Source organism: Olea europaea, chromosome 15, assembly GCF_002742605.1.
Source record: "Olea europaea var. sylvestris chromosome 15, O_europaea_v1, whole genome shotgun sequence".
Lineage (NCBI taxonomy): Eukaryota > Viridiplantae > Streptophyta > Magnoliopsida > Lamiales > Oleaceae > Olea > Olea europaea.
Window position 1 is genome coordinate 5,014,043 of NC_036251.1, and position 27,480 is coordinate 5,041,522.

The 27,480-nt window shown below is 38.4% G+C and overlaps 1 protein-coding gene across 2 annotated transcripts in view; it reads left to right on the top strand.

Moving 5' to 3' along the window:
• The window catches only part of LOC111409905 (DNA-directed RNA polymerase III subunit 2), a 44,849-nt gene extending 17,839 nt beyond the window's left edge, over positions 1 to 27,010 (top strand). For both annotated transcript variants that reach the window (XM_023040010.1, XM_023040011.1), the window contains 19 exons: positions 7,850 to 7,966; positions 8,075 to 8,155; positions 15,176 to 15,280; positions 15,372 to 15,452; positions 15,550 to 15,681; positions 15,780 to 15,824; positions 19,167 to 19,244; positions 19,313 to 19,452; positions 19,584 to 19,674; positions 20,167 to 20,291; positions 20,384 to 20,519; positions 20,609 to 20,739; positions 20,932 to 21,057; positions 21,128 to 21,183; positions 22,020 to 22,090; positions 23,336 to 23,420; positions 23,494 to 23,597; positions 24,281 to 24,409; positions 26,694 to 27,010. In XM_023040010.1, the coding sequence (XP_022895778.1) occupies positions 7,850 to 7,966; positions 8,075 to 8,155; positions 15,176 to 15,280; positions 15,372 to 15,452; positions 15,550 to 15,681; positions 15,780 to 15,824; positions 19,167 to 19,244; positions 19,313 to 19,452; positions 19,584 to 19,674; positions 20,167 to 20,291; positions 20,384 to 20,519; positions 20,609 to 20,739; positions 20,932 to 21,057; positions 21,128 to 21,183; positions 22,020 to 22,090; positions 23,336 to 23,420; positions 23,494 to 23,597; positions 24,281 to 24,409; positions 26,694 to 26,744 (1,884 nt within the window). In that variant the 3' untranslated portion in view covers positions 26,745 to 27,010. The remainder of the gene's footprint in view (positions 1 to 7,849; positions 7,967 to 8,074; positions 8,156 to 15,175; positions 15,281 to 15,371; positions 15,453 to 15,549; positions 15,682 to 15,779; positions 15,825 to 19,166; positions 19,245 to 19,312; positions 19,453 to 19,583; positions 19,675 to 20,166; positions 20,292 to 20,383; positions 20,520 to 20,608; positions 20,740 to 20,931; positions 21,058 to 21,127; positions 21,184 to 22,019; positions 22,091 to 23,335; positions 23,421 to 23,493; positions 23,598 to 24,280; positions 24,410 to 26,693) is intronic.
• The last annotated feature ends 470 nt before the right edge of the window (positions 27,011 to 27,480 follow it).

Sequence of the window (27,480 nt, forward strand, 5' to 3'; positions counted from 1 at the left end):
TCACTGATTCAGGCATGGTTAAGATATCAGAATGGGGAGCTAAGATCTCCAGTGCTATTCTCATGGGAAGATTTGGAGCTATGTGGATGGTTAATATGATGGATAAGTTAAGGATGGCTAGTGTGTCGGAGGATTTTGTAGCGAAATTTAATGAGACCCCCCGAGCGTTTTTGGCACAACGATGTACTAACAATCGTGGAAGATATCTCATAATAGCGTAGTATGGGGAGCGGCGGCGACAGGGTGTAGTGATGGTACCTGAAGGGCGTAATGGAGAGGGATGGGCAGCGATCTCTTGCGTGTTTCAAGCAGTTATAGAGTCATTTGTTGTCGAAGATAAGGCCAAGCATCGAGTAGTGGAAGATCAGAGCCTGCAAGGGATGACCTATGCTGCAGTTACGACACGGGCCTCTCAGAATGCTGATCAATGGGTACGGACGCAGAAGGATAAACCAGTAAATGAGAGGAGTGGTCCACGAATCTGGGGACCAAACAAGGAAGGCCATTTAACGGCGCATAAGGACAGCAATAAGACTACTGAAGGAACGTATGATATTTCTGCAAACTATGCTGACATAAGGGCACATATAAAGGCACTGAAAGGGGAATTGGATGAACTAATGAGGTTATTGGATAGCGGGAAGATAATGGGTTATAAGCAGAAGTATTGTCCTGCGTGTGGAGTGGGCCCAGATGACTATACAGCAAACGGAAATGTAGTAGCTAATGAGGTGTCTAAGGAGTTGAAATCGAAGAGGGCTAACACTACAGAGGTGATGGTTGAGCCAAGTGGCGAGGCCCAAGTACAAAGTAGAGGGGCAGAGGTGGAAGTAAGGGACAAGGAAGGGGAACCGCGTTTGATGAATTTGGAGTCGGAGTGACCGGATGTGGCAATTGAGAAACAACAAGGTGCAACAGATTTGGCAAAGATGGTCACGAATACTTACTGTAGGAGATACTCTAAGTCTATAAATGAGGGAGAATCAGGGAATGATAAAGCACTAGTTGTGTGGGTGGAGGGCGCCAAAAAGGAGGATATAAATAGGGATGTAGGTCGGGTGGAAGAAGAGGACTTACAATATGATCAGCTTTCCTCTGGGGAGATAGTGGAAATGAGTGAGCTTGACTTTAGACCACCACCATCGAGTTGGGCTCTTCAAAAAATTTTGGACTTCAGCAAAATGGTGGGGGTGTCCTGTGATGGGTATGAACATAAGCTTTTGCAACTATTTGAGGAGTTGGAGGCGAGTAAGGGACAATGGATGGATACACCAGGAGTTAAGACAAGAAGAAAGGGTGACCGTGAACTTAAAAGGCTTGAATGCTCGGTTAATTATGACATAAGGAGTGGTGAGTCAAGAAGAGGATTGATGGAGAGGGATGAAAGTGTGTCAAGATGATCCCAAAAATTGTTTGCTGGAATGTGAGGGGGCTCAATGAAGCTGGTAAAAGGTTAGGTGTTCGAAATCTCTTAAGGGGTTGGAAGGTTGACATTGTTTGCTTACAGGAGACAAAGTTGGAGACTGTTTCGAGGGCTGTTGTTAGTAGCTTATGGGGAGGACAACATATTGGGTATCAATTTGTGGGGTTAGTGGGGGCTTTAGGAGGGGTGCTTATTATGTGGGATACTAGAGTCTTTCAGTTGGAGGAGGTTAGTGAAGGGCTTTTTTACCTATCCCTTTCATTTACAAATATTGGGGATAGATTTCGTTGGATGTTCATAGGAGTTTATGGGCCTAATGTTGATGAAAGTAGAGGCGGATTGTGGGATGAATTGACAGGTATGATGGCTTGGTGGAACCTCCCAACGTGCATAGGGGGTGACTTTAATGTGGTCCGCTTTCCTACTGAAAGGTCTAACGGCGGGAGACTAACAGGGGCTATGGAGGACTTTTCAGATTTTATCAGGGAGAATATGTTGGTGGATATGCCTTTGATGGGGGGAGATTTTACTTGGTCATCTAATCGAGAGCTACCCGTTCATTCTAGAATAGATCGGTTCTTGATTAGTGTGGAGCGGGAGGCTAAGTACCCGGATGTCGCTCAGAGGAGACTAGGGAGGGCATACTAAGATCATTTCCCAATTTCATTATCTGGGGATGTGGGATATAGCGGGAGAAGGCCTTTTAGGTTTGAAAAATGTGGCTTAAAGTGGATGGTTTTGGGGAGCGAGTACGGACTTAGTGGGCCTCTTACAAGTTCTGGGGGTCCCCCAGTTATGTGTTGGATCAGAAATTAAAGGCTTTAAAAGGAGACCTCAAAAGATGGAATGAGGAGAAGGTGGGGGATGTTAACTGGCGCAAAAATCAATGCACCTTAGAAATAGAGAAATTGGATAGGAAGGAGGAAAGGTGAGGATTGGGAGGGGATGAGAGGGAGTGATGTCAAGAATTAAGGGGTGACCTGGAGAGGCTGGTGGAGATGGAGGAGATTTCTTGGCGCCAGAAATCTAGGGTCAAGTGGTTAAGAGATGGAGATAAGTGTAGTTTTTCCATAGGGTGGCCAATTCCAACAGGCGCAATAATTGTATCTCTATGCTGGAGGTGGATGGGGTAACTTTTGAGGACCCACAGGATATTGGTACCCAAATGGTGAGTTTCTACCAAAACCTTTATAAGGAGCAGTTTGATTGGAGGCCAGAGCTTGAGGGGTTAGAGTTTTCCACTATTTCTGAGGAGGATGTCAGTTGGTTAGAAAGACCATTTGGGGAGGACGAGATTAGGGAGGTGGTGTTCAGTATGAATGATGATGAGGCCCCAGGACCGGACGGATTCTCCTTCACATTCTACAAGGCTTGTTGGGAGGTGATACGTTCGGACGTTGTGGATGTTTTTTCTTACTTTTTCCAGTGTGGTAGATTCCTGAAAAGCTCAAATACCATATTTATTGTGCTGATCCCAAAAAAACCAGGAGCGACAGACATTAAGGACTTTCGACCTATCAGTCTAGTAAGTGGGGTGTATAAGATTATTGCAAAGGTTTTGGCTAATAGATTAAAAGAGGTGCTGGGAAAAGTGGTGTCTAAATATCAGAATGCTTTTGTCAAAGGGCGACAGATCTTGGACTCCGTTCTCATAGCAAATGAATGTATTGATTCAAGACTACGTCAAGGGGCTCCAGGGATGCTATGTAAACTTGATATTCAAAAGGCCTATGATCACGTGAACTGGGGTTTCCTATTGTATATGCTCAGGCGATGTGGTTTCGGAGCCAAGTGGTGCCAATGGATTCAATTTTGTATTTCTACTGTCTCTTTTTCTGTACTGGTAAACGGCACTCCTGAAGGCCATTTCCGAAGTAGTAGGGGTTTGCGACAAGGGGATCCTTTGTCTCCATTAGTGTTTGTTATTGTAATGGAGGCATTCAGTAAAATGGTTGAAAAGGCTGTGGGGGAAAGTTTGTTAAAGGGCTTTAGGATTGGTTAACTGCAGATATCTCATTTGCTATTTGCAGATGATACTCTGATCTTTTGTGACGCTGACGTTGAGCAATTTAGGAATTTGCGTCGTTTGCTTCTATGCTTCGAAGCCGCATCTGGAATGAAGATAAATTTGGGGAAGTCTGAGGTCATCACTGTTGGAGAGGTCGATAATGTGGAAAGGTTGGATGCTACATTGGGCTGTAGGGTTGCACAGTTGCCTATGACATATCTTGGGCTCCCATTAGGAGCAAGGTTCAAAAGTAAAAACATTTGGGACAGTATAGTGGAAAGGGTGGAGAGGAGATTAGCGGGTTGGAAGCGTATGTACCTTTCAAAGGGAGGTCGTCTTACTCTTATCAAGTCTACTCTCTCGAATCTCCCCACTTATTTCTTGTCTTTACTTCCCATTCCTGTTACAGTGGCTAAGAGACTAGAGAGGATCCAAAGGGAGTTTTTTTGGGGAGGGTTAGGAGAGGAGAGGAAATTTCATTTAGTAAATTGGGGTGCAGTTTGTTCTCCCTTAAGGGTTGGGGGACTCGGATTGAGGAGCCTCGTATTGTTTAATAAGGCCTTGTTGGGTAAGTGATTATGGCGGTTTGGGGTGGAAAGGGAGAGTTTCTGGAGAGAAATTATAGAAGATCATTTTCCTATTATGTTATCTAGGAATAGGAGGGTTGGTGGAAGAAGACCTTTCAGGTTTGAGAGAATGTGGTTGAAAGTAGAAGGTTTCAGGGAGCGAGTATAGACGTGGTGGACTTCCTATGAAGTCAGTGGGTCTCCCTGTTTTGTATTGGATCAGAAGCTAAAGGCGTTGAAAGGGGACTTAAAGAAATTGAATGAGGAAGTTGTGGGCAATGTTAATTGTAGTAAAAATCAGTGTATGTCAGAGATAGAGGAGTTGGATAGGCGGGAGGAGAGTCAATGGTTGGCTGGGGAGGAGAAGGAGAGAAAATAGAGTATTAAAGGAAGAGATGGAGAGGTTGGTGGAGATGGAGGAGATTGCTTGGCGACAGAAATCTAGAGTTACTTGGTTGAAAGAGGGGGATAAATGCACTGAGTTCTTCCACAGGGTCGTTAATTCTAATAGGCAGAACAATTCCATCATAGTTTTGGAGGTGGACGGGGTTACTTATGAGAAACCGCAGGAAATTGGAAGCCAAGTGGTGAGTTTCCATCAGAACATCTATCGGGAGCAATTTGAATGGAGGCGAGAATTGGAGGGATTGCACTTTTCTACTATCAGGGAGGATGATACCAGATGGATGGAGAGACCATTTAGGGAGGATGAAATTAAGGAGGTAGTGTTCAGCATGAATAATGATAAGGTTCCGGGACCGGACGGTTTCTCGTTCTCATTCTACAAGGCGCACTGGGATGTGGTTCGACTGGACATTTTGAATACTTTATCTTAATTTTTTGAACGTGGCAGATTCCAGAGTTGTTCTAACGCTACATTTATTGTGCTCATCTCTAAGAAATCGGGAGCAACTGATATTAAGGACTTTCGCCCCATTAGCCTTGTCAGTGGGGTGTATAAGATTATTGCGAAAGTCCTGGCAAACAGATTAAAGGAGGTGCTGGGAAAAGTAGTGTCCAAGTTTCATAATGCATTTGTAAAAGGGCGTCAGATTTTGGACTCTGTGCTTATAGCGAATGAGTGCATAGATTCAAGAATGTATCTAAGGGTACCAGGGATGTTATGTAAGCTAGATATTTAGAAGGCTTACGATCATGTATATTGGGGATTCCTATTGTATATGCTTAGGCGCTGTGGCTTTGGGGATAAGTGGTGTAAATGGATTCAATTCTGTATTTCTACTGTTTCATTTTCAGTTTTGGTCAACGAAACACTTGAGGGTTATTTCCGGAGTAGTAGAGGCTTGAGACAAGGGGATCCATTATCTCTATTGTTATTTGTCATTGTGATGGAGGCTTTCAGTAGGATGATTGAAATAGTCGTGAGAGCAGGTTTGATAAGGGGTTTTATGGTTGATCAATTGCAGGTGTCCCATCTGTTATTTGCAGATGACGCTGATCTTATGCGATGTAGATGTTGAACAATTCATGAACTTGAGCCGTCTGCTCCTATGCTTTGAAGCGGTGTCTGGTTTGAAGATCAATTTGGGGAAGTCTGAGGCTATTCCAGTAGGGGAGGTCGATAACATGGAGAAGCTGGCTGATATATTGGGTTGTAAGGTTGTGCAGTTGCCGATGTCATATCTAGGGCTCCCGTTAGGGGCACGATTTAAAAGTACCCATATCTGGAATGATATTGTGGAAATGATGGAGAGAAGGGTTAGCAGGGTGGAAGCTTATGTACCTTTCTAATGGAGGCAGACTTACTCTCATTAAATCCTCTCTCCAATTTCCCTACTTACTTTTTGCCATTGTTTCCCATTCCGATTGCAGTGGCAAAGAAATTAGAGAGACTTAAAAGAGAATTTCTGTGGGCAGGGTTGGGGGAGAACTCTCCAATTTCCCTACTTACTTTTTGCCATTGTTTCCCATTCCGATTGCAGTGGCAAAGAGATTAGAGAGACTTAAAAGAGAATTTCTGTGGGCAGGGTTGGGGGAGGAGGAGACTCCATTTGGTCAATTGGGGAGTTGTCTGTTTGCCGATGAGGATGGGGGGTCTTGGGGTGAGGAGCCTTGTGCTGTTCAATAAGGCTTTATTAGGCAAGTGGTTGTGGCGATTTGGAGTGGAGAGGGAGAGCTTCTGGAGAGAAATAATTGGGGCGAAGTATGGTGTGATGGAAGGGGTAGTGTACATTTGAGGATCGTGGTTCTTATGAGGTGAGTTTGTGGAGGTATATCCGACAGAGATGGAGTGATTTTCTGGACAAACTGAAGTTTGTGGTCGGAAATGGTAATGAGATTAGATTTTGGGATGATTGTTGGTGTGGAGATCAACTGCTGAAGGAGAGATTTCCTTCCTTGCACCGCATTGCCTCAGTGCCCTCTGCTATGGTGAGTGATCTCTTAGACATTCATAATGGGAGCTATAGCTGGAATATTATTTTGGGAGGGGTCTACAGGATTGGGAATCGGAAGATTATTCGTTGTTTATGACCTTTCTACATGAGGCACAAATTCGGGTAGGAGAGAGTGATTGTATCAGGTGGAGGATAGCACGGGATGACATTTTTTCAGTTTGCTCGTACTTTGGTTCCCTCATGGGATGTGTGAATAATTCATTCCCCTGAAAGTTGGTGTGGCAATGAAAATTGCCTTCTCGGGTATCATTCTTATTGTGGACAATTGTGAGGGGACATGTCTCAACAGTGGATAATTTTCGACGTAAATGCTTCTACGTAATCGAGTGGTGTTATATGTGCAAGAAGGATGGGGAGACGATTGATCATTTGTTCATTCATTGTGATGGTGTACGTTGGATTTGGAATAGTATACTTGGTTCTCAATCTATGGATTGGGTGATGCCTCGTTGTATAGAGGACGTGATACGGGCATGACGGAGAAAACTTTGTGATAAGAATAGCAAACTAGCATGACACCTTATCCCGAGTTGTATTGTATGGTGCGTGTGGAGAGAAAGGAACAACCGCTGCTTCGAAAATCAAACAAAGACAATAGAGCAGATAAGAGAAACATTTTACTTTACTTTGTATTCTTGGTTTAATACTGTGGCTAGAAATCCTGTAGACGGGTTGCCTAATTTCATATTGTTCCTTAATGGGTTAAAGTGATTGTACATCCCCCGTGTATTCTCTTTTAAGTAATAAAATTATCTGATTACTTATCAAAAAAAAAAGTTTGTTACTCAGGGGATGGACATAAGGAAAGAATTTCGCATGCTCATCTTCAAAGTCTGAATTTGGATGGCAGAAATTCTAAATTCAGAGAAATCATATATTTTTGTTATATTGTTGGTGAATACTTCATAAAATGTGATAAATGTCCTTATTTTTAACCGATTTGTAATTGAAGGGAGTTTTTGATCAAACAAAATGAAATCCTTGTTTTCCCCATGAAAGTGGGCAGTTTAGCTTCCCAGTCTTTCCTACTTGGTGCAAGCATATATTTATTGACACCAGACACAATCATCTTTTGGTTCAATTTACCGAAGTTCCATCTAGGTGAGAATGCATTTAACATAAGTTCCAGAGATGGCAATTCTGAGGTACTAGCTTCCTTCATGTCATGTACAGGATTTATTTATAAAAGTCATCACTTTGTATTCATAGCTCAAGAATATAACTATGCACCTATAGCATTGCTATCTACGGTCAGATTTGAAATTTAACTCTTGATTGTAATTTCATGATTTACTTCCTTAGGGAGTAATTGAGTAAATGCATATATTGATATAAATTTACAGAATGCTGCTCCTTAGCAAGTGTTTATTCTGAAAGCTCATCCTCTTGCTGTTCCATGAATATAATCTGAACTTGTGCATTCTTTCTGTCATAGTGCTACTCCCTGGGAGTTGAAGACTTGGAATTACTCTCTGGTGAAGAACTTCACATGCCAAACTCCTATCTGATCATATTGAATGGGCTTATTCTTGGCAAGCACAGGCGGCCACAGGTATAATTATCAAATAAGCTGACAAAATGTATGCCATTAGGTCTATTTGTGAATGAATATATTATTCTGTTTGTTTGTTGTTCACCTTATGCGCATACTTTTGTCTAGCGGTTTGCTAATGTAATGAGAAAACTCAGAAGAGCTGGTAAAATTGGCGAGTTTGTAAGCATCTTTGTGAACGAAAAGCAGGTGAGTCTCAGTTTCACATTCTTCTCATTTGTGTTAATTTCGTATTTGGTTTTTGATAAACTTGTGAATGTGTAACATATCTGAATGTTGTAAGAAACAATTTATCTAGCTTCTGTTGGCATCAATGGTGGTTCCATAGTTTCATGTAAATAAAAGTAATGTGATGGGGGCATATACTCATTTCTGTATTATCTCCATGAATTGAAAGACAACTAAACTTCATGATCTATACAAAAAAATTAATATTATAATTACTGGACAATTAATGTTTATTTTTGCATCTGCACAAAAACTTCTTATTTTCTTTTTCTTTCTTTCTTTCTTTCTTTCCTTCCTTTTTTTTTTTGTTTGATAGTGAAGGCCTCCAAAAGTTAATAGTTTTATTATCACCCGAACTGTAGGTACAACCTTAAGAGGGTGGTAAAACATGACTTAAGAGGATGATGACAACGATTACCTCCAACAAAAAAACATGCTAGGTGACCCCTTACAAGTCCCATATCCTAGAAGATTGTGAAGAAAGACCTGCTGCTGCCAAACAATCTGCCACGAGTTGCCTTCAAAATATGAGAAAATGAATCCCTTAGTTGACATGCCATGTACCGTACTTCCTCCAAATCATACTGGATTTTCCCCAACCCAATGGACACCTGCAGTTAACAACTCGAAGTGACTCTGATTCTGCCCAAGAATCTATAATGCCCCAATCTGTCTTTCCAAAATTTCCTTCACTTTTGCTTCAGAAGTTCAGCGCGACCAAACTAAGGGAAAGCAAAAGCGCTTCCCACTGTGACTCTTAAAACTCCTTCCCACAATCAACTGGTCTTGAAGTAATCATCAGGGCTTAGTTTGAAGCATATATCACATACGATTTTTCCAAATAACAATGTTTGATTCTTCCTGGGATCAGAATAAAAATTGAATCCTCATGTGCAAAGCAGTTTTGAATCTCCTATTCACAATCCAGATGCAAATTTCTTAGGGTTCCTCATCAATTAAAATCCACTTTTCCATCCACTCCACAATCCTACTTGCATCCATGGGTGAATTATGATGTTTCATGTCATTCCTATCTGACTGGATAAAACTAGTTAATGAATGTTGTTAAAATGGAATTACCCTTGTCCAGGAACCATATGCACACACTCTACTTTTGAAACATAACCTAGTGCATGGAGAGATGAAATCCAGAAGCAGAATATCACATAATGCGGAGAAATGTTTCCCCTTTACAGTAGCAATAGATTTAAGAAAGGTGCACCCAATAAATTTACTCCCATTGTAACACTTACATTTCTAGATTAATTGAAGGCCAAATCTGTAGGATGGAATCTCATTCGCCGACATCTGATTGTACCTCAATTTCCATGCAAAAATAGTATGTTAGTTATAATAATGTTATGCCACAAGAAACGAAGTGAATTACGAACCAGTTTAAGTCAATTCCACCTCATCTGGATTGAAAATTATCCATTTGTTAATCTTATCGAGAATTGTTGTTGGATTTTATGCGCAATATTAAAGAGATGAAAAAAGATAATCAACACAAGAATTTACGTGGTTCGGCGGTGTGCCTACGTTCATGAGAGCGAAGCGAAGATTTCTTTATTTAGTTGAGAAAAATAGGGTTACAACATATTATTTATACTAATCCTAGTTTGGGCCCATATAAGACTTTAAGGCCCGTACAGAAATACCCCTGTACCGTACCGCCCCGCGTTGCCCCCGCACCCCCAACCCATTTAGCGTTCCTAACAACCAGACAGTGAATTAAACCCGCGCAAGGTCGATGTCGTCGCTCCGCTCCTCTCACGTCACTCCGCGCCGGCATCGGCCCATTTGATCCAGGACCTGTGTTCCACTCTATATGAGCCACATGCATAACAATCTCCATCTTGGCGAATATTCACCCCTTAGGAGAAAAAACATAACCTGGAAAAAACCACACCATCTAGGACCAATGGGTTGGGACATATCCTCTCTAACACCTAGAGATGTTAATCAAGTTCAAGCATTATCCATTGTGATTGGCTTTGTCATCATGTCTGCTGCATTCTCTGAGGTATGCACCTTCTCTAACAATAGCTCTCCTGAAGTAACCAACTCTCTTATTTTATGAAATCTCACATCAATGTGCTTGGTTCTTGCACGATAAATCTGAATCTTAGCTAGGAAGATGGCGCTCTGACTATCACAATACAACTTCATTCCATCTTGCTTGATCGCAAGTTCCCTGACAAGCCCTTTCGACCACAATAATCCCTTGGCTGCCTTAGTTGTCGCCATGTACTCTACTTCAGTTGTAGATAATGCCACAAGTGATTGCACCAATGACCTCCAACATATGGGCCCACCTGTGAGTGTGAAAACATAACCTGTATGAGACCTTCTATCATCCAAGTCCCCTGCATAATCTGCATCTACATATCCTTGAACTGAAATATCACCATGTTGTCTCTCAAACACGATCCCGCACTCCATTGTACCTTTTGAGTACCTGAAAATCCACTTTACAGCTCTCCAATGCTCTCTACCAGGAGTAGCCATATACTTACTAACCACACTGACTGTATGTGCTAAATTTGGTCTGGTACACACCATTGCATACATCAAACATCCAACTGCGCTGGCATAAGGTACATTTGACATCTCTGCAACATCTTCTTCATCCTTTGGGAACTGATCATTAGACAATCTGAAATGATTTGCAAGTGGTGTGGCAACTGATTTTGCATCTGACATGCTAAACCTCTCTAACACTTCAAATCATTTTTCTGAGACACCTATAATTTTCTGACTTTCCTATCTCTTTTGGTCTCCATGCCAATAATTTTCTTAGTCGGTCCCAAGTCTTTCATATCAAACTTACTGCTCAACAAAGATTTCAATTTGTCTATCTCATCCATGTTTTTAGCAGCAATTAACATGTCATCCACATACAACATCAAGAAAATATATGAGTTATCCTCAATAACTCTGTAGTAAACGCAACAATCATACTCACAACGACTGTAGCCAATATGAATCATATGAGAGTCGAACTTCTTGTACCATTGCCGTGGAGACTGCTTAAGCCCGTATAAAGACTTCTTCAGTTTACATACAAGATTCTCTGTTCCTAGTTCCAAAAACCCTTCTGGCTGCTCCATGAAATATGTTCCTCCAAATCACCATGAAGGAAAGCAGTCTTCACATCTAGCTGCTCTAACTTCAAATCAAAATTAGCCACCATTGCTAAAACAATCCTGATGGAAGTATGTTTGACGACCGGAGAGAAAAATTCATCATAATCTATTCCCTTCCTCTGTGAGTATCCCTTTGCTACTAATCGAGCCTTATATCTTTCTACTTCCTTTTCTGACATTGCTTCTTTCTTTATATACACCCAATTACACCCTATTTGTTTCTTCCCCTCTGGAAGCTCCACCAAATCCCAAGTATCATTTTTATGCAGTAACTCAATTTCCTCCGTCATAGCCTCTATCCATTTACCTTTCTCCTGACTACCAATGGCATCTTGAAAAGTTATAGGATTGCTATTGCTAATAATGAGTGCATAAGAAACCGAATCCTCGAATCCATACTTTTCTGGTGGCTTGGTAGTGCGACGTGGTCTATTTAAGGCAACACTATGATACTGCTCCACCTCTGACCCAGAACTATCTGCTCCCTGAGCATTGATTTCTGTGTTAACATTGTCTAGCTCTACTTGTACCACTTGACTCTTACCTCTGCCCTCGTCTGAATTGAGCTTCTCTTTATCTGTAGAAGCTTTAAGCATGAATGCTCCATCAAAAACTGCATCCCTACTTATCACCATCTTCCTTGCCTCTAGATCCCAAAACTTCTATTCCTTTACACCTTTAACATAGCCCAGAAAAATGCATTTTCTTGATTTCGGATCAAGTTTGGATCGCTGATCACTAGATATATGCACATACGCTGGATAACCAAATACTCTCAATTCAGAATAATCAACTTTATTACCTGTCCAAACTTCCTCTACAACTTTCCCATCTAGTGCTGCTCGTGGTGATCTGCTTATGACATAACATGCCATGTTCACTGCTTCTGCCCAAAAACTCTTCGAGAGCCCTGCATTCAACCTCAAACTTCTTGCCCGTTCTGCAATTGTTCTGTTCATCCTTTCTGCAACACCATTCTGTTGCGATGTCCTGCGAACTGTATAGTGCCGTTGAATACCATGCTCCTCACAAAATCTCAGAAACTGTGAATCTGTATACTCTGTACCGTTATCTGTCCTTAGATACTTAATTTTTCTGCCTATCTGGTTCTCTACTTCTGCTTTCCATAATTTGAACTTGGCAAAGGCTTCAGACTTGTGCTTCCTGAAATATACCCGAACTTTTCTAGAGAAGTCATCAATGAAAGTAATAAAATGCTGAGATCCATCTTTGAACAACTCTCTCACTAGTCCCCAAACATCTGAGTGCAAGTAATCAAGAATTCCCTCTGTCTTGTGTTTTCCCATCTTGAACTGTACTCTGGACTGTTTTCCAAGTACACAGATCTTGCAGAAATTCAGCTTGCATGATTTTATCCCCTCAACAAATTCCTCTTGTGAAACTCAACTATGCCACGTTCTCCTATATGCCCCAGTTGCATATGCCATAGAAGAGTGTCATCTGACAGATTCTGCTGTAGCAACTCCACCTACAATTGTATCTCCGAGTAGTTTGTAGATATTCCCTACTAATTTCTGACCCTTCATCACAATCATAGCCCCTTTCTTTACTGTTAGAGCCCCACACTCTGACTTATTAGAGTAACCATTTGTGTCTAAAGTGCCTAAAGATATTAGATTCTTTTTCAACTCAGGTACATGCCTAACATTTTCCAAGGTCCTTATCACACCATCGAACATTTTAAATTTTATGGACCCCATTCCAATGATCTTACATGATGCATCATTACCCATAAGAATAGATCCAAAATTACCAGAACGATATGAATGAAACCAATCCCGGTGAGGACACATGATATGAACAGGCTGAATCAAGTACCCTACAGTCATTTAATTTCACAGAATTACCTGCAGAGATTGATAACATGTCTCCATCTCCAGAATTCGAGTTTCCTTTTGCAACACTAGCTGAGTTTGAGGACCCATCACCTTTCCTTTCGTCACTTTACTTCTTATTGGGACAGTCTCTCTTAAAGTGGCCCATCTGATGGCATTTGTAGCACTTGACGTTTTTCTTATTTTGATTCCTAGATTTTGATCTTGTGTTCCCTCTAAAAGAAACACCCGTCCTTCCTTTTCTGGTAGCCCTTTACGATCAACCCTTCTCCCCGTGAAGTTTCACCAGTACGTAGTTTCCGCTGGTTTTAGGCTAACAGGGCTGATGTGACTTCCTCCAATTAGAGAGTCTCTTTAGCCCACGTCAACGTGGTCACCAGATGGTCGTACGAATGAGGAAGTGAGCACAACAAAATCATTGCCTTGTCTTCATCATCAAACTTGATTTCAAGTCGCAATAGATCGTTGATGATTTGATTGAACACATTGGTGTGTTGAATTAAATCCGTACCCTTCAACATCTTCAGCCCGTACAGCCGCTGTTTTAGATGCAACTTGTTCGTGAGAGACTTCAACATATAACGACTCTCCAACTTCTCCCAAACCTCCGCCGAAGACTCAACGTCTATGACGTGATATATGATTTCGTCTGCTAAACAAAGCCGAATTGTACCAACTGCTCGCGCCTCGAGCTCTTCCCAATCGGCATCTGACGTACCCTCTGGTTTCTTTCTAGATAGTGTCTTCACCATCCCTTGCTGCGCCAACAAATCCTTCACCTTTCGCTGCCATAATCTGAAGTTCCCAGATCCGTCAAACTTCATCACATCAAATTTTGCAATCGAAGAACTCGCCATCTGAACCTAGCTCTGATACCGTTCCGTTCAATGCGCTCTACTCCTTTCACTCCACTCCACTCCGCGCCGACATCAGCCCATTTAATTCAGGACCTGTGTTTCACTCTATATGAGTCACATGTACAACAATTGTTGATCTTCCCCAGACATAGAAATGATAATCTGTAAAAACTATGGAAAAATGTTAACATGGTTTCCATTACGAAATGGGGTAGATTGGATAGTGTCACAGATGAAACTGAAAATCTAAATAATGGCGTCCATCAATGTGTTGATGGATTTTTATGTCCTCAATGAGATCAGATTTTCTAAAAATTGTAGTGTGGTGAAGATTCAAGAACTGTTCATTGATATGGGAGAAGGCTATCCAATAAAGTTTCTTTGGCTCATTCCACTTGAAAAACATACTTATCAGGTTTCTGATTTGGATTTAAGGAATTCTTTTATCAGCTTTCTGATTTGGATTGAAGGGATCCTTTCAGGACAACTTCAGAAGCATGCGTGGGATTCTATTTGGTTGATTTTAGTGATACTTGATGGTTGAGGGTATATGAGGTGATAAACAGCATATGGAGACACCTTAATTGGGAGGAATTTGACCGGTTGAAGTGATGGAAAAGTTTGAAAGCATAAGTAAATAGTGATGATATTCATAACGAGGATAGTTTGGAAGAAAGAGACTCAAGAAAAATGAGGTTGTCTTATGCACTTTGAGCAATGGTTCCTAAGTTGAGGCATGATGCAAATAAGTTTGAAGTTTAAAAGAAGAGACTAAAGCAGATTCAGGTTATTCGGGATGTGATGATTAAGTTGAAATTGGAATTCTGGGTCTTGTGCTTCGTTTACAATCTACGGCAAACTGATTTACTCTTCTGATGACCTATACGAGTTCAAGCTGGTAATATACAAGTAAATGAGTAATATAGGGAATGTCAGGGGTTCAAGTTTACTGGTTCAACACTCAGGATATCTGAAATTGACATGCTTTACTCTCTGATGACCTATATGAGTTCAATCTTTGCTAGTAAAATGCATTCATTATCAATTTCATGAATTTGTTTGCTTGGATGGTCAATTAAGATATTTTATCTTTCATAAACTGTTGTGCGTCCTATCTTGCAGCGTTGCGTTTATATTGCTTCAGATGGTGGTCGTGTTTGTCGTCCACTTGTAATTGCTGACAAAGGTGTATCGAGAATTAAGGAGCACCACATGAAGGAGTTGAGGGTAATTGCTACATATGCTCGTTCTATTTTTCAATACGGTAAATTTGTCAATTCTGTTTCGGTTACTGGATTGAAAATTTGTTTTGATGAAGGATGGAGTCCGTACTTTCAACAGTTTTCTGAAAGAGGGTCTGATAGAGTACCTTGATGTCAATGAGGAGAACAATGCTTTGGTCTCTCTCTCTCTCTCTCTCAATCTCAATTTCTTCCTTCCAGTTTTAAGAGATTCAATTACAGCCCCATTTCATTGAAGGATATTATGTTTGACAGATTGCTTTATATGAAGAAGATGCTAAAGAAGGTACAACACATATTGAAATAGAGCCTTTTACCATACTAGGCGTTTGTGCTGGGTTGATCCCTTATCCTCATCATAACCAGTCACCAAGAAATACGTATCAGGTTTGCTTATTTGTGCTTCTGTGTAGCTTGGTTTTATGAGAACCATGGACTATATTGTCGTCTCTTCTCATAATGTTGTTAATTTTTCCCATTTGCAGTGCGCTATGGGTAAGCAAGCTATGGGCAACATTGCATATAATGAGGCAAGTGACTGTAATCCTATAGTTCATTTCTATTTTACAATCTTAATGTGTTTATAAGCTGAAATATCCAAAAAGCTTCAACAGTGCGAGATCCATATTGTTGTTATGTATGTTTAATTTAGATTGTAGTCAGTGTGTTATTTGTTAAGCCTTCCATGTAGCAGATTGTGTGATGGTTGTTGTTTTCTATTTCTCACCTACTATCTTGACAGGCTTCAAACTGACAGAATTGCATGAAAGCCTTTTTGGTGCTTTAATGACATTGTGACACATGATGGCGATATTGTGTGGGGAGTTTAACACATTTAGTACTTGGCTTTGATGGAGCAATCACTAAAAAGCTAGACTACTTATCTTGCTAAATAATTTATCTTGATAATGGAGTGCCGTAGAGAAATGAAGAGCAGATCTTTGACTAGCGTGAGAGACAACTTCATTTTTGCATGTCTGATGTGAAGAAAGCGCAAAAAAATATAGCCACGACTTCTCTTCTTCCTGGTTGCGATTATAAACCTTTTTTTTTACGGCCGTGTTCTTCTTGTTGTACTCTTCAGAACAACAATTTTGGTGCAGGAGACTGTTTTTACCGTTTCTTGCTGCTATGAGTTGCACAATACCTGTTCCTTTGTGTAGAGGTCTTCAACTGCTTCAGATAGATCTTATTTTCTACTAATGCAAGGGATCACACAATATTTGTTCTTCCTGCCAGTAGAGTTTTCTATTTTTTCTATTCCAGATGGTTTCAACAATTGTGCATTTGTCAGTTCAGCAATTGTGTTTTATTCTACTGGTCACGATGATTATCTAGTGGTTAGCCTACAGATTGGTTATTTACTGAGTTTGGGCCACATATGTTTGTGCGAGAAGTTATGGGTGCCATTTTTCAGCAATTTGCCATTGAGAAAATCCACCTAAATTGTTAACTTTTAGCTAACATCCTAGGTGATGCAAATAGTGTGTTGTATGGTTATTTCTATGATTTGGGTGGAAATTATATTGGGTTATTTGGGTTGCTGCATGTTATTTAAAAGAAAATCATATTACTTTTCCATCAATTTTATTTCCATCACATTTTCTCAGCTTCCTAGTCCGTCTGGGTTCTTGTTGTTAGGCCACTTTTTGGCTCCATATTTGAATGATTGCGGGTTATCCCTTGATATTTCGGAGTGCTAGTATTCATACTTGTGAGATGTGCCCCTCAAGTCTTGGTGATGGTCATGGTGAATAATGGTCTACTTGTGCACAATCTTCTTGTTCTTTGTTAACTTAGTTAGCATGCAATGTAAATGCAATTCTAAAGTACCATTTAAGTCGTGGAAAGAATGATTTGCTTAAATGAATTTAATTTTCAAACTCAATTTATTTTCTTGTCTTCGTTTTCGATTCCTGTTACAGTGGCAAATAGATTAAAGAGGATTCAAAGGGAGTTTCTTTTGGTAGGGTTAGGCGAAGAGAGGAAATTTCATTTGGTTAAATGGGGTGTAGTTTGTTTTCCTGTAAGGATGGGAGCCTTGGATTGAGGGGTCTTGTTCTGTTTAACAAGGCTTTATTGGACAAGTGGTGGTGTCGATTTGGAATGGAGAGGGAGAGTTTTTGGGGAGAAATCATAGGAGCGAAGTATGGTGTGATGGAAGGGGGTTGGTGCTCGATCAAGAGTCATGGATCCTAAGGGGAGAGTTTGTAGAAGTATATCCGACGAAAATGGAATGAATTTCGAGATAAATTGACTTATGTGGTAGAGATTGGCAATAATATCAGATTTTGGGATGATTGCCGGTATTGAGATTGTCTGCTAAAGGCACGATTTCCTTCTTTGCACCACATTGCATTGGAACCGTCAGCTATGGTGAATGATGTAATAGTCATATATAATGGAAGTTACAGCTGGAATATTGCGGGAATTGGATGATTATGTACTGTTTTTGACTTCCTTGCACGAGACGCATATTCAAGTAGGAGAGGGTGATCATAGCAGGTGGAGGTTGGCACGGGATGATATTTTTTTAGTTCGCACTTATTTTAGATCCATATTCGGCTCAGTGGAGAGTTCGTTTCCTTGAAAAATGGTGTGGCAATATAAATTGTCTCCACGGGTGTCTTTCTTATTATGAATGGTTATGAGGGGGCAGGCATTAACGGCGGATAATCTTTGAAGAAAAGGTTTTTGTATTACCGAGTGGTGTTATATGTGTAAAAGAGATGGGCAAACGATTGACCATTTGTTTATCCATTGTGATGGTGTTCGGTGGTTGTAGAACGGTATTCTAGCTCCCCAACATTTGGATTGGGTGATGCCTAGGCCCATAGAAGACGTGTTGCAGGTATGGAGGAGAAAATTTCAAGATAAGAATAGTAGATTTGTGTGAAGTCTTAATACGGGATGCATTGTATGGTGTGTGTGGAGAGAAAGGAACAATCGCTGTTTTGAAGACCAAACAAAAACAACAGAGCAGATCAAATAATTGTTTTATTTGATTTAATGCTGCGGCCACTAATCATATAGAAGAGTTGCCTAACTTCATGTCGTTTCTTTCTTGTTTGTTCTAATAATACCCCTCCCATGTATTATTCTATTGATTAATAAAGTTATATGATTACTTATCAGAAAAAGTCTTTTTCTTCAATGTAATCTGTAAATGGACCATTGCAAAATAATATTTGCAATATCAATAAATAATGAAATTACATTAATTTTTGAAATTCTACAGGTTAACATTGTTTTTGTGATCTGTTTGCATCACTTGTATAAGAAGATATGGTTAACATTGTTTTTTTGGTCTTTGGGGGAGTTTATTGACCTACTTCATTTTGAACATTTTTTTCTTTCGAAGCTATTAAAGAAGCTGAAGATATATGACAATGTGCTAAAACCATTTATCTTTTGGTGTAGATGGTTCATAGTGAAATTTCAGCACTTGTTTGGTAGTGCTGATATGATGTGGGGTCTTACAGAATGTGTTGATAATAAGTGGGTACTAAATTGTGCCTCGTACAAAATGTATGGACAGAGAGTAGAATTGTCCAACTTAAATTATAATTTAAGCTTTGCCAAAAATCTCTTTGCTTTTCCTTTTGTGCTTAAAGACTTGTTATTCCTTATTTTTTCAATCACTTACACATTGAAGATTTTTTAGTTAATAGCAAAATCTTTGCAATTTATTTTTCTTTAGACGTTTTGACATTTTAATGAAATTCATTTCTCCCCTCAATCTATATTCTCTACCTTGTCCTTGCAATTTTAATGCTTTAAGAATTAAATGTGTATCTCAAGTTGTTTATTTTGTCTATACTATGAATTTATGCTTATAAATCTCATCTAACAATAACTTATGGCCAATGCAGTTAACTCGGATGGATACGCTAATCTATCTCTTAGTGTATCCGCAACGGCCATTACTAACGACACGAACAATTGAGCTGGTTAGTTGATTGTATCATCATTCTTTATACGAAGTAGGAAGACAAGAATTTAATAAGACAATTTACAGGTTGGCTATGATAAACTGGGAGCTGGGCAGAATGCAACTGTAGCAGTAATGAGTTACAGTGGATACGACATAGAGGATGCAATAGTTATGAATAAATCGTCTTTGGACCGTGGTTTTGGTCGCTGCATTGTAATGAAAAAGTACGTCTCTTTCCCTAATTATCTCAAAACGCTTCATGTTTTACTTTGGCTTTTGCAGTCGATTTCACATGCCTTTTCTAATCATATACTATATTCTTTGTGGTAATGCGTAAAATGTTTTTAATGAACAGAATGACAGCTATTAGTCAGAAGTACGAAAATGGCACATCTGATCGTATAATTAGACCACAACGAGAAGGGTATGAAGCCGAACGAATGCAGGTAATTTTGTGTTTTGATGTGTTATTTTGCACCGAGATAAGAGCATATTAATATCATAACTGAATTTGGGAATAGTCATATTAAGGAAAATAGTTATTTATATTTTTGAATCTTTAATTTATCGCTTATTGTCTTCCTTTGAAACTGGACTGATTTGAGAGAACAAGCACAAATGTTTGGTTTCAATTAGATAATCAGGCCTGATGATATTGATTTATCAGCTGTACTGGTACAGTAATCTGCAGGTGATTTGAACCATGTTTTACTTAATTTGCTATTATTTACTCTCGCTATGTTTTGTGATGTGATAAAGATCTTTTTTATGTTGTCAATTGGAACCTTTATATTTTTTAGGGTTTAATTAGTCAAATTACTTATCTATTATAAGTGCTTTCGGCAATGAGTAAACAGTTCTATATTATCTACTAATTTTTTAAAAGTTTGTGAAATTAATTTTCATTGCTTGCCATTTTAATATTCTACAACACGCAGATTTTGGATGATGATGGATTAGCAGCTCCTGGAGAAATAATTAGACCTCATGACATCTATATTAATAAAGAGTCCCCCACAATCACACGGGGGCCAGTGACGTCTCCAATGGGGCTGCCAGACAGGTTTCTATTTTGCTCTCTCCTGATATCTTTCCTCCAGTTTTCATTTTACGTAGATGGCTGTTACTAGCTCACCTGTATGTTGATGGATCCAGTGCATATAAGCCCAGTAGACAGACATACAAAGGTCCTGAAGGGGAGACGCCTGTTGTGGATCGAGTGTCACTGTTCTCTGACAAGAATAATAATTTATGCATTAAGTTTATGATTCGTCATACTCGTAGGCCTGAGGTTAGAATTCATATTCAACTTGTGCGGATGCAGTTTTTCTGCTTGTGTCATTGTATTCTTTCAAAATTGGGGAGTTCCTTTCTACCCAGGTTGGCGACAAGTTTAGTAGCCGACATGGTCAAAAAGGAGTTTGTGGCACAATTGTTCAACAGGAAGATTTCCCATTTTCTGAACGTGGCATATGTCCTGATTTAATTATGAATCCTCATGGATTTCCAAGGTAACTAGTTTCTATATTCGTGATCTTGAGTATTGGCTCAAAGATTTGAAATAAGTGGCTTCCTCCTTGAATGAAAACTGCCCTTGTCAAATATGTTTGAAATTGTAAGCATGACTTTAGATGGTTAAGTGAGATAAAATCAATCTCTGTGTTGGTATAATATATAATTTCTTATATGCTGTGCATCTTCAGCCGAATGACAGTGGGGAAGATGATAGAACTTCTTGGAAGCAAAGCTGGAGTTTCTTGTGGTAGATTTCATTATGGTAGTGCATTTGGAGAGCCCAGTGGTCATGCCGATAGAGTTGAAGCTATAAGGTCCTCTTTTTCCCTGAGGTCCGCTCTGTGTATCTTTCGCAGTTTCTCATCACTGTTTATAATGTTGCAGTGAAACCCTTGTAAAGCATGGTTTCAGTTACAATGGCAAAGACTTCATTTACTCAGGTCCCCTCTTTTACCTTTTAGAATTCAGCATTTGAAAATAATATCTTAGCAAACTTACTAATTCTACGCATGGCATTTTATTTAAAAAATTAATAGGTGATTTTCTTCAATGTTGGATGTGCCTTGAAAATATTTGTTGATTTGTTTTCAATAGTTGCAAGAACTATTCTACTGCTTATGCGGACAATTTAAATTTGTGATATTTTCTTGTATATTTTAGACTGAGAGCTTGTTTGGTGGAAATTTTGCTAATTGATTTTTTGACCGTTAGAAATAAAGTTGGTTCTACTTGTGAGAGAAGAATTCAAAAATGACAACTGGAATAGTGAAATAATGATCAAAAAATTGATTTTAATTGACTTAATATCCCTACCAAACAAGCGCTGAATCTCAAAATTTGAGGAGTCTCCTGAATCTAAGAAGTGTACTATTTTACCCATTCCTCCTCCTTATCTATAGTTGAACTGTCTGCTATCATATACTGAATTCGATCAATAAGCTTTTTGGAAGTTTACTATTCATGTTTTTCGATAGATTATAAAGCCGGAAATTTATTTCTATATCAGAAGACAAATTGTATGCAACAGCTTATGAAAAAAGGCTTATTCCCTATAAATAAGAGGTCGGCTTTGTGATCCTTTTTCTCAACTTCTCCGCGACATTACATATTGTAGAAAATTACTACTTGTAGATTAACCATTGGCAATGTTTGGATGTCGCTTTTGATTCTATCCAACAGATGAGGACACAAATGTTCTATTATTCAAGGTGGATTACTAGTGTCAAAATGTACTTGCATTTAGTTATTTTTGTACGTCTTGTCCTTTTATGACCAGGTATCACTGGTGAGCCACTGCAAGCATACATATTCATGGGTCCTATTTATTACCAAAAGCTGAAACACATGGTAAGGGAAAAAAATTCTCCATTTCTGTTGCTCTAAGCATATGGATGTAGCATCAATTGTGCCTCTTGTCATTTGCCATATTTGATGCTTATTAGCTCGTCAGTTTGACAATGTACTTTATGAACTATAAATAGGAAGGTCAGGCCACATCAATCCCCATCCAAGCATGTCTAGTTATATTCTTTCCATCATCAGCCATATTTATATGAAATGGGGCAATCCAAAGCCTGAACTCATCCATTGATTACTTAATTCTGAACTTTGATCTGCTGATGCAGTTTTCTTTTTCTAAAATGTCCAGCTTTGAACAATATTTAAAAGATACATGGTCTATAATAATAATATAGACTAAATGAAAGATAATGAGTGCTAATATCTAACAATATCAAATTCAAGCCTTGATATTTCTAGCCTCTTATTGATGAAGTAAATCCGTTTGGCCTCCAGTATTACACATAAACCCAAAAACTTTTTATTCTTTTTTAACCATACATTCTCCAAAAAATTACTATCATCTCATTATCATGTGGAATAATGGGGGCCAAAAAATTCATATGTATGGAAATTTGTGATGCTATAAAGTAAGATCAAACCAAAAAATTGCCGAAGGAGCACCATTCCCATTTTGAATACAAGGAAACAATTCTGTGATTAAATGGTAGTGTTATGAATTGGTATCATTTTCACATATAAAATTCCTTTTATCAGTGTCATGAAGGCATTAGTACTTTATGTTCAAACAAAATTATGTGTATCCTGTAGGATAACCCTCTGGCATGTGGATGGGAAATGCTTTTTTTCTTTTGTTTGGTGGTTTTTGAGGGGGGTGGGGAGGGGATTTTTTTTTTTTTTTTTGTGTTTGGTGGTTTTTTTGGGGGGGTGGGGGGTGGTGGTTGGGGGAAAAATAATTTATGATGGAGTTAATCAAGCCATAGTTATCTCCTCCCCATCCAGATTATATGTATGTCACGTGTATTTACATGCCATCATTGGCGCGTAATTATTGTGCACGTTGGTTTGAACCATATGATGTCCTGGATTTTACCTCCTTGCTTTGCATGCCACATATTGTGCATAAGGGAATTTCTGTTGCATTGTGGAAGATCTATGAATTTTGAGAAAAATTGTATCATGTATGTTCGGTGTACATTTCTGACAGTTAGAGTTCTGTTTTTATCAGGGCGAAGGTCCCCTGTGGTATGAATATTTTTACTTACCATAATTTAACTTTTGTTTGACTCTTAGGTCTTAGATAAAATGCATGCTCGAGGTAGTGGACCCCGAGTTATGATTACTAGACAGCCTACTGAAGGGAGAAGTAGAAATGGAGGTCTGAAATTCGAATTATCTGTTTTGAACTCTCATACCCAGGAATGCTGTTTTTTGATTTTCAAATTGACCAGGACTTCGGGTGGGAGAAATGGAACGTGATTGCTTAATTGCCTATGGAGCCAGCATGTTAATATACGAACGCTTAATGATTTCAAGTGATCCCTTTGAGGTTCAGGTAAGCCCCATGTTGGAACTCCTCCACACATACCATTGTACTCATTTTACTGTGGGAAGCTTGTGTCATTGACACTTCTCAAAGGATCTTTGAATGGTGTTATAGCTCATGAGTTGGCATGTAAAAGAGGATTTAATAGTTGACTCTGGTTAAGGTCTGAGCTGCTAAGATGCTGCATACATTAAACTAGAGACGCACATGATATAAACTGATTGTCTAAGGTCTTCTGATATTGCAGGAAAGTAAATGTTGGACTTGATTAAGCTGCTATTTCTCACGAGTATGGGATAGGGGATGTAAATTTCTGTAGTAGCTAAATGATGTGAATCATAGTGCCTGTAATGGTTCTTTCTTTTAGTTAAAAGGTTGACAATGAATTGGACCATGTTAATAGGAAAACTATGTTCATAGGACTGCTGAGATTTGGTTCCCGTGCTTAAATTACTGATATGCAAACCAGTACTGAAGATTGAAATGTCTCCTAGTGTAATGTGATGATCATCTGTCATTTATACTCAGCACGCATGTAGTGTAATGTGACTAATGTCTTCTTATACTAATGGTAGACTATTACATATATTAATGATGCAAATTTTAACTTGTTCCGTGGCAGCAATCTGTCTTTTTCAAATTTTTGCGAACTCTCTTATGCTATTCCTTGAAATAATCATGTTTCTCCACAGGTCTGCCGAAAATGTGGTCTATTAGGATATTACAACTTTAAACTAAAGACAGCCAACTGTTCTACATGTAAGAATGGGGATAATATATCCACAATGAAGTTGCCATATGCATGCAAGCTCTTATTCCAGGTAACTAGAAAATTAATCTTGAATGATCCTTCGATATTTCTTCAATATGAATTATTTAATTACATGTACAGTTTGATAATATTTGATTTCGAAGGATGTAGTTTATCGTGTGCGGAGGCTGGGGGGGGGGGGGGGGGGGGGGGGGGGAGTTGATTTGATGGATTCTTGTAGGTTTGTTTCCATTTATGGATTTAGATGACAAGTATTTATTATCACAAGAAACCTGCCTTTCACCAGTAAGTTGGGAGCTGGTTACGTAAATTCTTTTTCGTCATTCTGTTTTGCTCATCACATGATCTAGTGAAAGATCTACTTCAACTAGATTATTCATGACCACAGGACCCTATACCTTTTCTACAGTGTCACCTCTGCTTGTTGACATTTATTTTATTATTTATCTAGTCGATTATAGTAGGGTCACATATCCATATAAACAAGTTATTTTTGCTGTGGTTATGTTATAGACGTTTTATTTAACAATTGAACATTATCATAATGTGTAACCAATATAATATTTTTTACAGAATAATCAATTCTATGCGTTAAATCTTATTCAAATCTTTAATGACCAAAACTTAAATACCTATAAGAATCTCTTTTCATGCAATCATAAAACTATCCTCCAATTAACTCCACTATTATTCACGTTGTTACTACTACTGGAAAAAATATTCCATATCCGTCCTCATTCTACTCAATCTAAAACCTTTAGATTCAGAGTACTCCTCTAATCTTCTGAATCATGATTAATGCCCTCAATAGTCAGTCTGACTACAACTGAATTAGGACTGAAGTCAAGAGTCTTGATGGAAGTTTGTAGTGATATGAAACTCTATTATTATTGCATCTGAATGAAATTTTGTTTCATAGAAGCTAAATATCTCTTTGAAAATCAGTGGAAAACCGAGTATTCATTTCTCTCCAAATTTTGTCTTGTACCTTTTGTGATGATCGTACTTGACTTTGCAGAAAATGCTATAAAGCTTCTTCATTCATTCATTCATATAAGGGGGGGGGGGGAGCGGGAGTTGATTTGATGGAATCTTGTAGGTTTGTTTCCATTTATGGATTTAGATGACAAGTATTTATTATCACAAGAAACCTGCCTTTCCCCAGTAAGTTGGGAGCTGGTTACGTAAATTCTTTTTCGTCATTCTGTTTTGCTCATCACATGATCTAGTGAAAGATCTACTTCAACTAGATTATTCATGACCACAGGACCCTATACCTTTTCTACAGTGTCACCTCTGCTTGTTGACATTTATTTTATTATTTATCTAGTCGATTATAGTAGGGTCACATATCCATATAAACAAGTTATTTTTGCTGTGGTTATGTTATAGACGTTTTATTTAACAATTGAACATTATCATAATGTGTAACCAATATAATATTTTTTACAGAATAATCAATTCTATGCGTTAAATCTTATTCAAATCTTTAATGACCAAAACTTAAATACCTATAAGAATCTCTTTTCATGCAATCATAAAACTATCCTCCAATTAACTCCACTATTATTCACGTTGTTACTACTACTGGAAAAAATATTCCATATCCGTCCTCATTCTACTCAATCTAAAACCTTTAGATTCAGAGTACTCCTCTAATCTTCTGAATCATGATTAATGCCCTCAATAGTCAGTCTGACTACAACTGAATTAGGACTGAAGTCAAGAGTCTTGATGGAAGTTTGTAGTGATATGAAACTCTATTATTATTGCATCTGAATGAAATTTTGTTTCATAGAAGCTAAATATCTCTTTGAAAATCAGTGGAAAACCGAGTATTCATTTCTCTCCAAATTTTGTCTTGTACCTTTTGTGATGATCGTACTTGACTTTGCAGAAAATGCTATAAAGCTTCTTCATTCATTCATTCATATATATATATGTATAATTTTTTTTTTTCCCAATATATCTTTAAGATTTTTCCTCATTAGATGGCTGAAATTCTGGTATCTTCACCCCTTGTTAACAAGTACAAGAATATATTTCTCATCCAGGTCAGGCAGGATCTAATTCTGCCAAGAATTGGTTTATGATGTAAAATGAGCTTTTACAGGTCAATGTCTGTACTGCCTTGTTAGTTTTCTTGATTTGTGGTTCCTGTCCAAGGAATTTTTAACATAATAGATGAATACATAAAGAGTGATTCTATTTGTTTTTTTTTTTTTTTTTTTCACTATATTACTTGGTTGATACTTTTGTTTTCCAGTATTCAATTTCTAATGACAAACATTTATGTGTCTGAGCCTTTTTATTTCTGTCTACTTGCATCATAGGAACTTCAAGCGATGAATATTGTACCCCGTTTGAAGTTAACAGAGGCTTGAAGGTTATGTTCTGTTCCCAATTTTTTTGGAAGGCAATACTTAACTTTGCTAGCGCGACTCTGCTTTTACAGGTGCTGTAATAGAACATGATTGGTGCAAATGCCAATATTGAAATGTGAATATCCCTTTATACTAGGTTTTCAAAGAAAATTTTGGGGACATGCAATTGAGTTAAATTATCACTTTGGTATATATTTATTTGGTGTTAGGTTGGCAGCTGATGTAACGACCCAAAATTTTAATATTCAAATTTTCTTTTGAAATAACATGACATGCAATATGTATAAAATTACGAAATGGTAATTTACTCAAATTCATGTAGAAAATTGTATATATTCATTTATAAAAAGAAAAGAACAAAGATTTTCCTACGCCATACTTTATTCATATTGTAATTAACTAAATAAATCAAACGTTACAACTTGGAATTTTGGTTCTGCCAATATTAAATAAAATATATAGAAAACATAAACAATTAGAACAATGTTTCAAATCCTAAATGGCATAAACCACATGATAATAAAACCAAGATAATGCTGAAAATAAAATTTATAGTCATGTTACATCGGATTATTTTTATTAAGTTCTATAAATTTTGGCATCATATTTGCATCTCATCATCCATCAACGGAATACTTAGTAGGATACGGATAATGATGCAATCGCGAATAAAAATATTTAAATCGTGCATAAAAAATATTATATCATCATTATATCTTTAGGAACTTGTAACTTG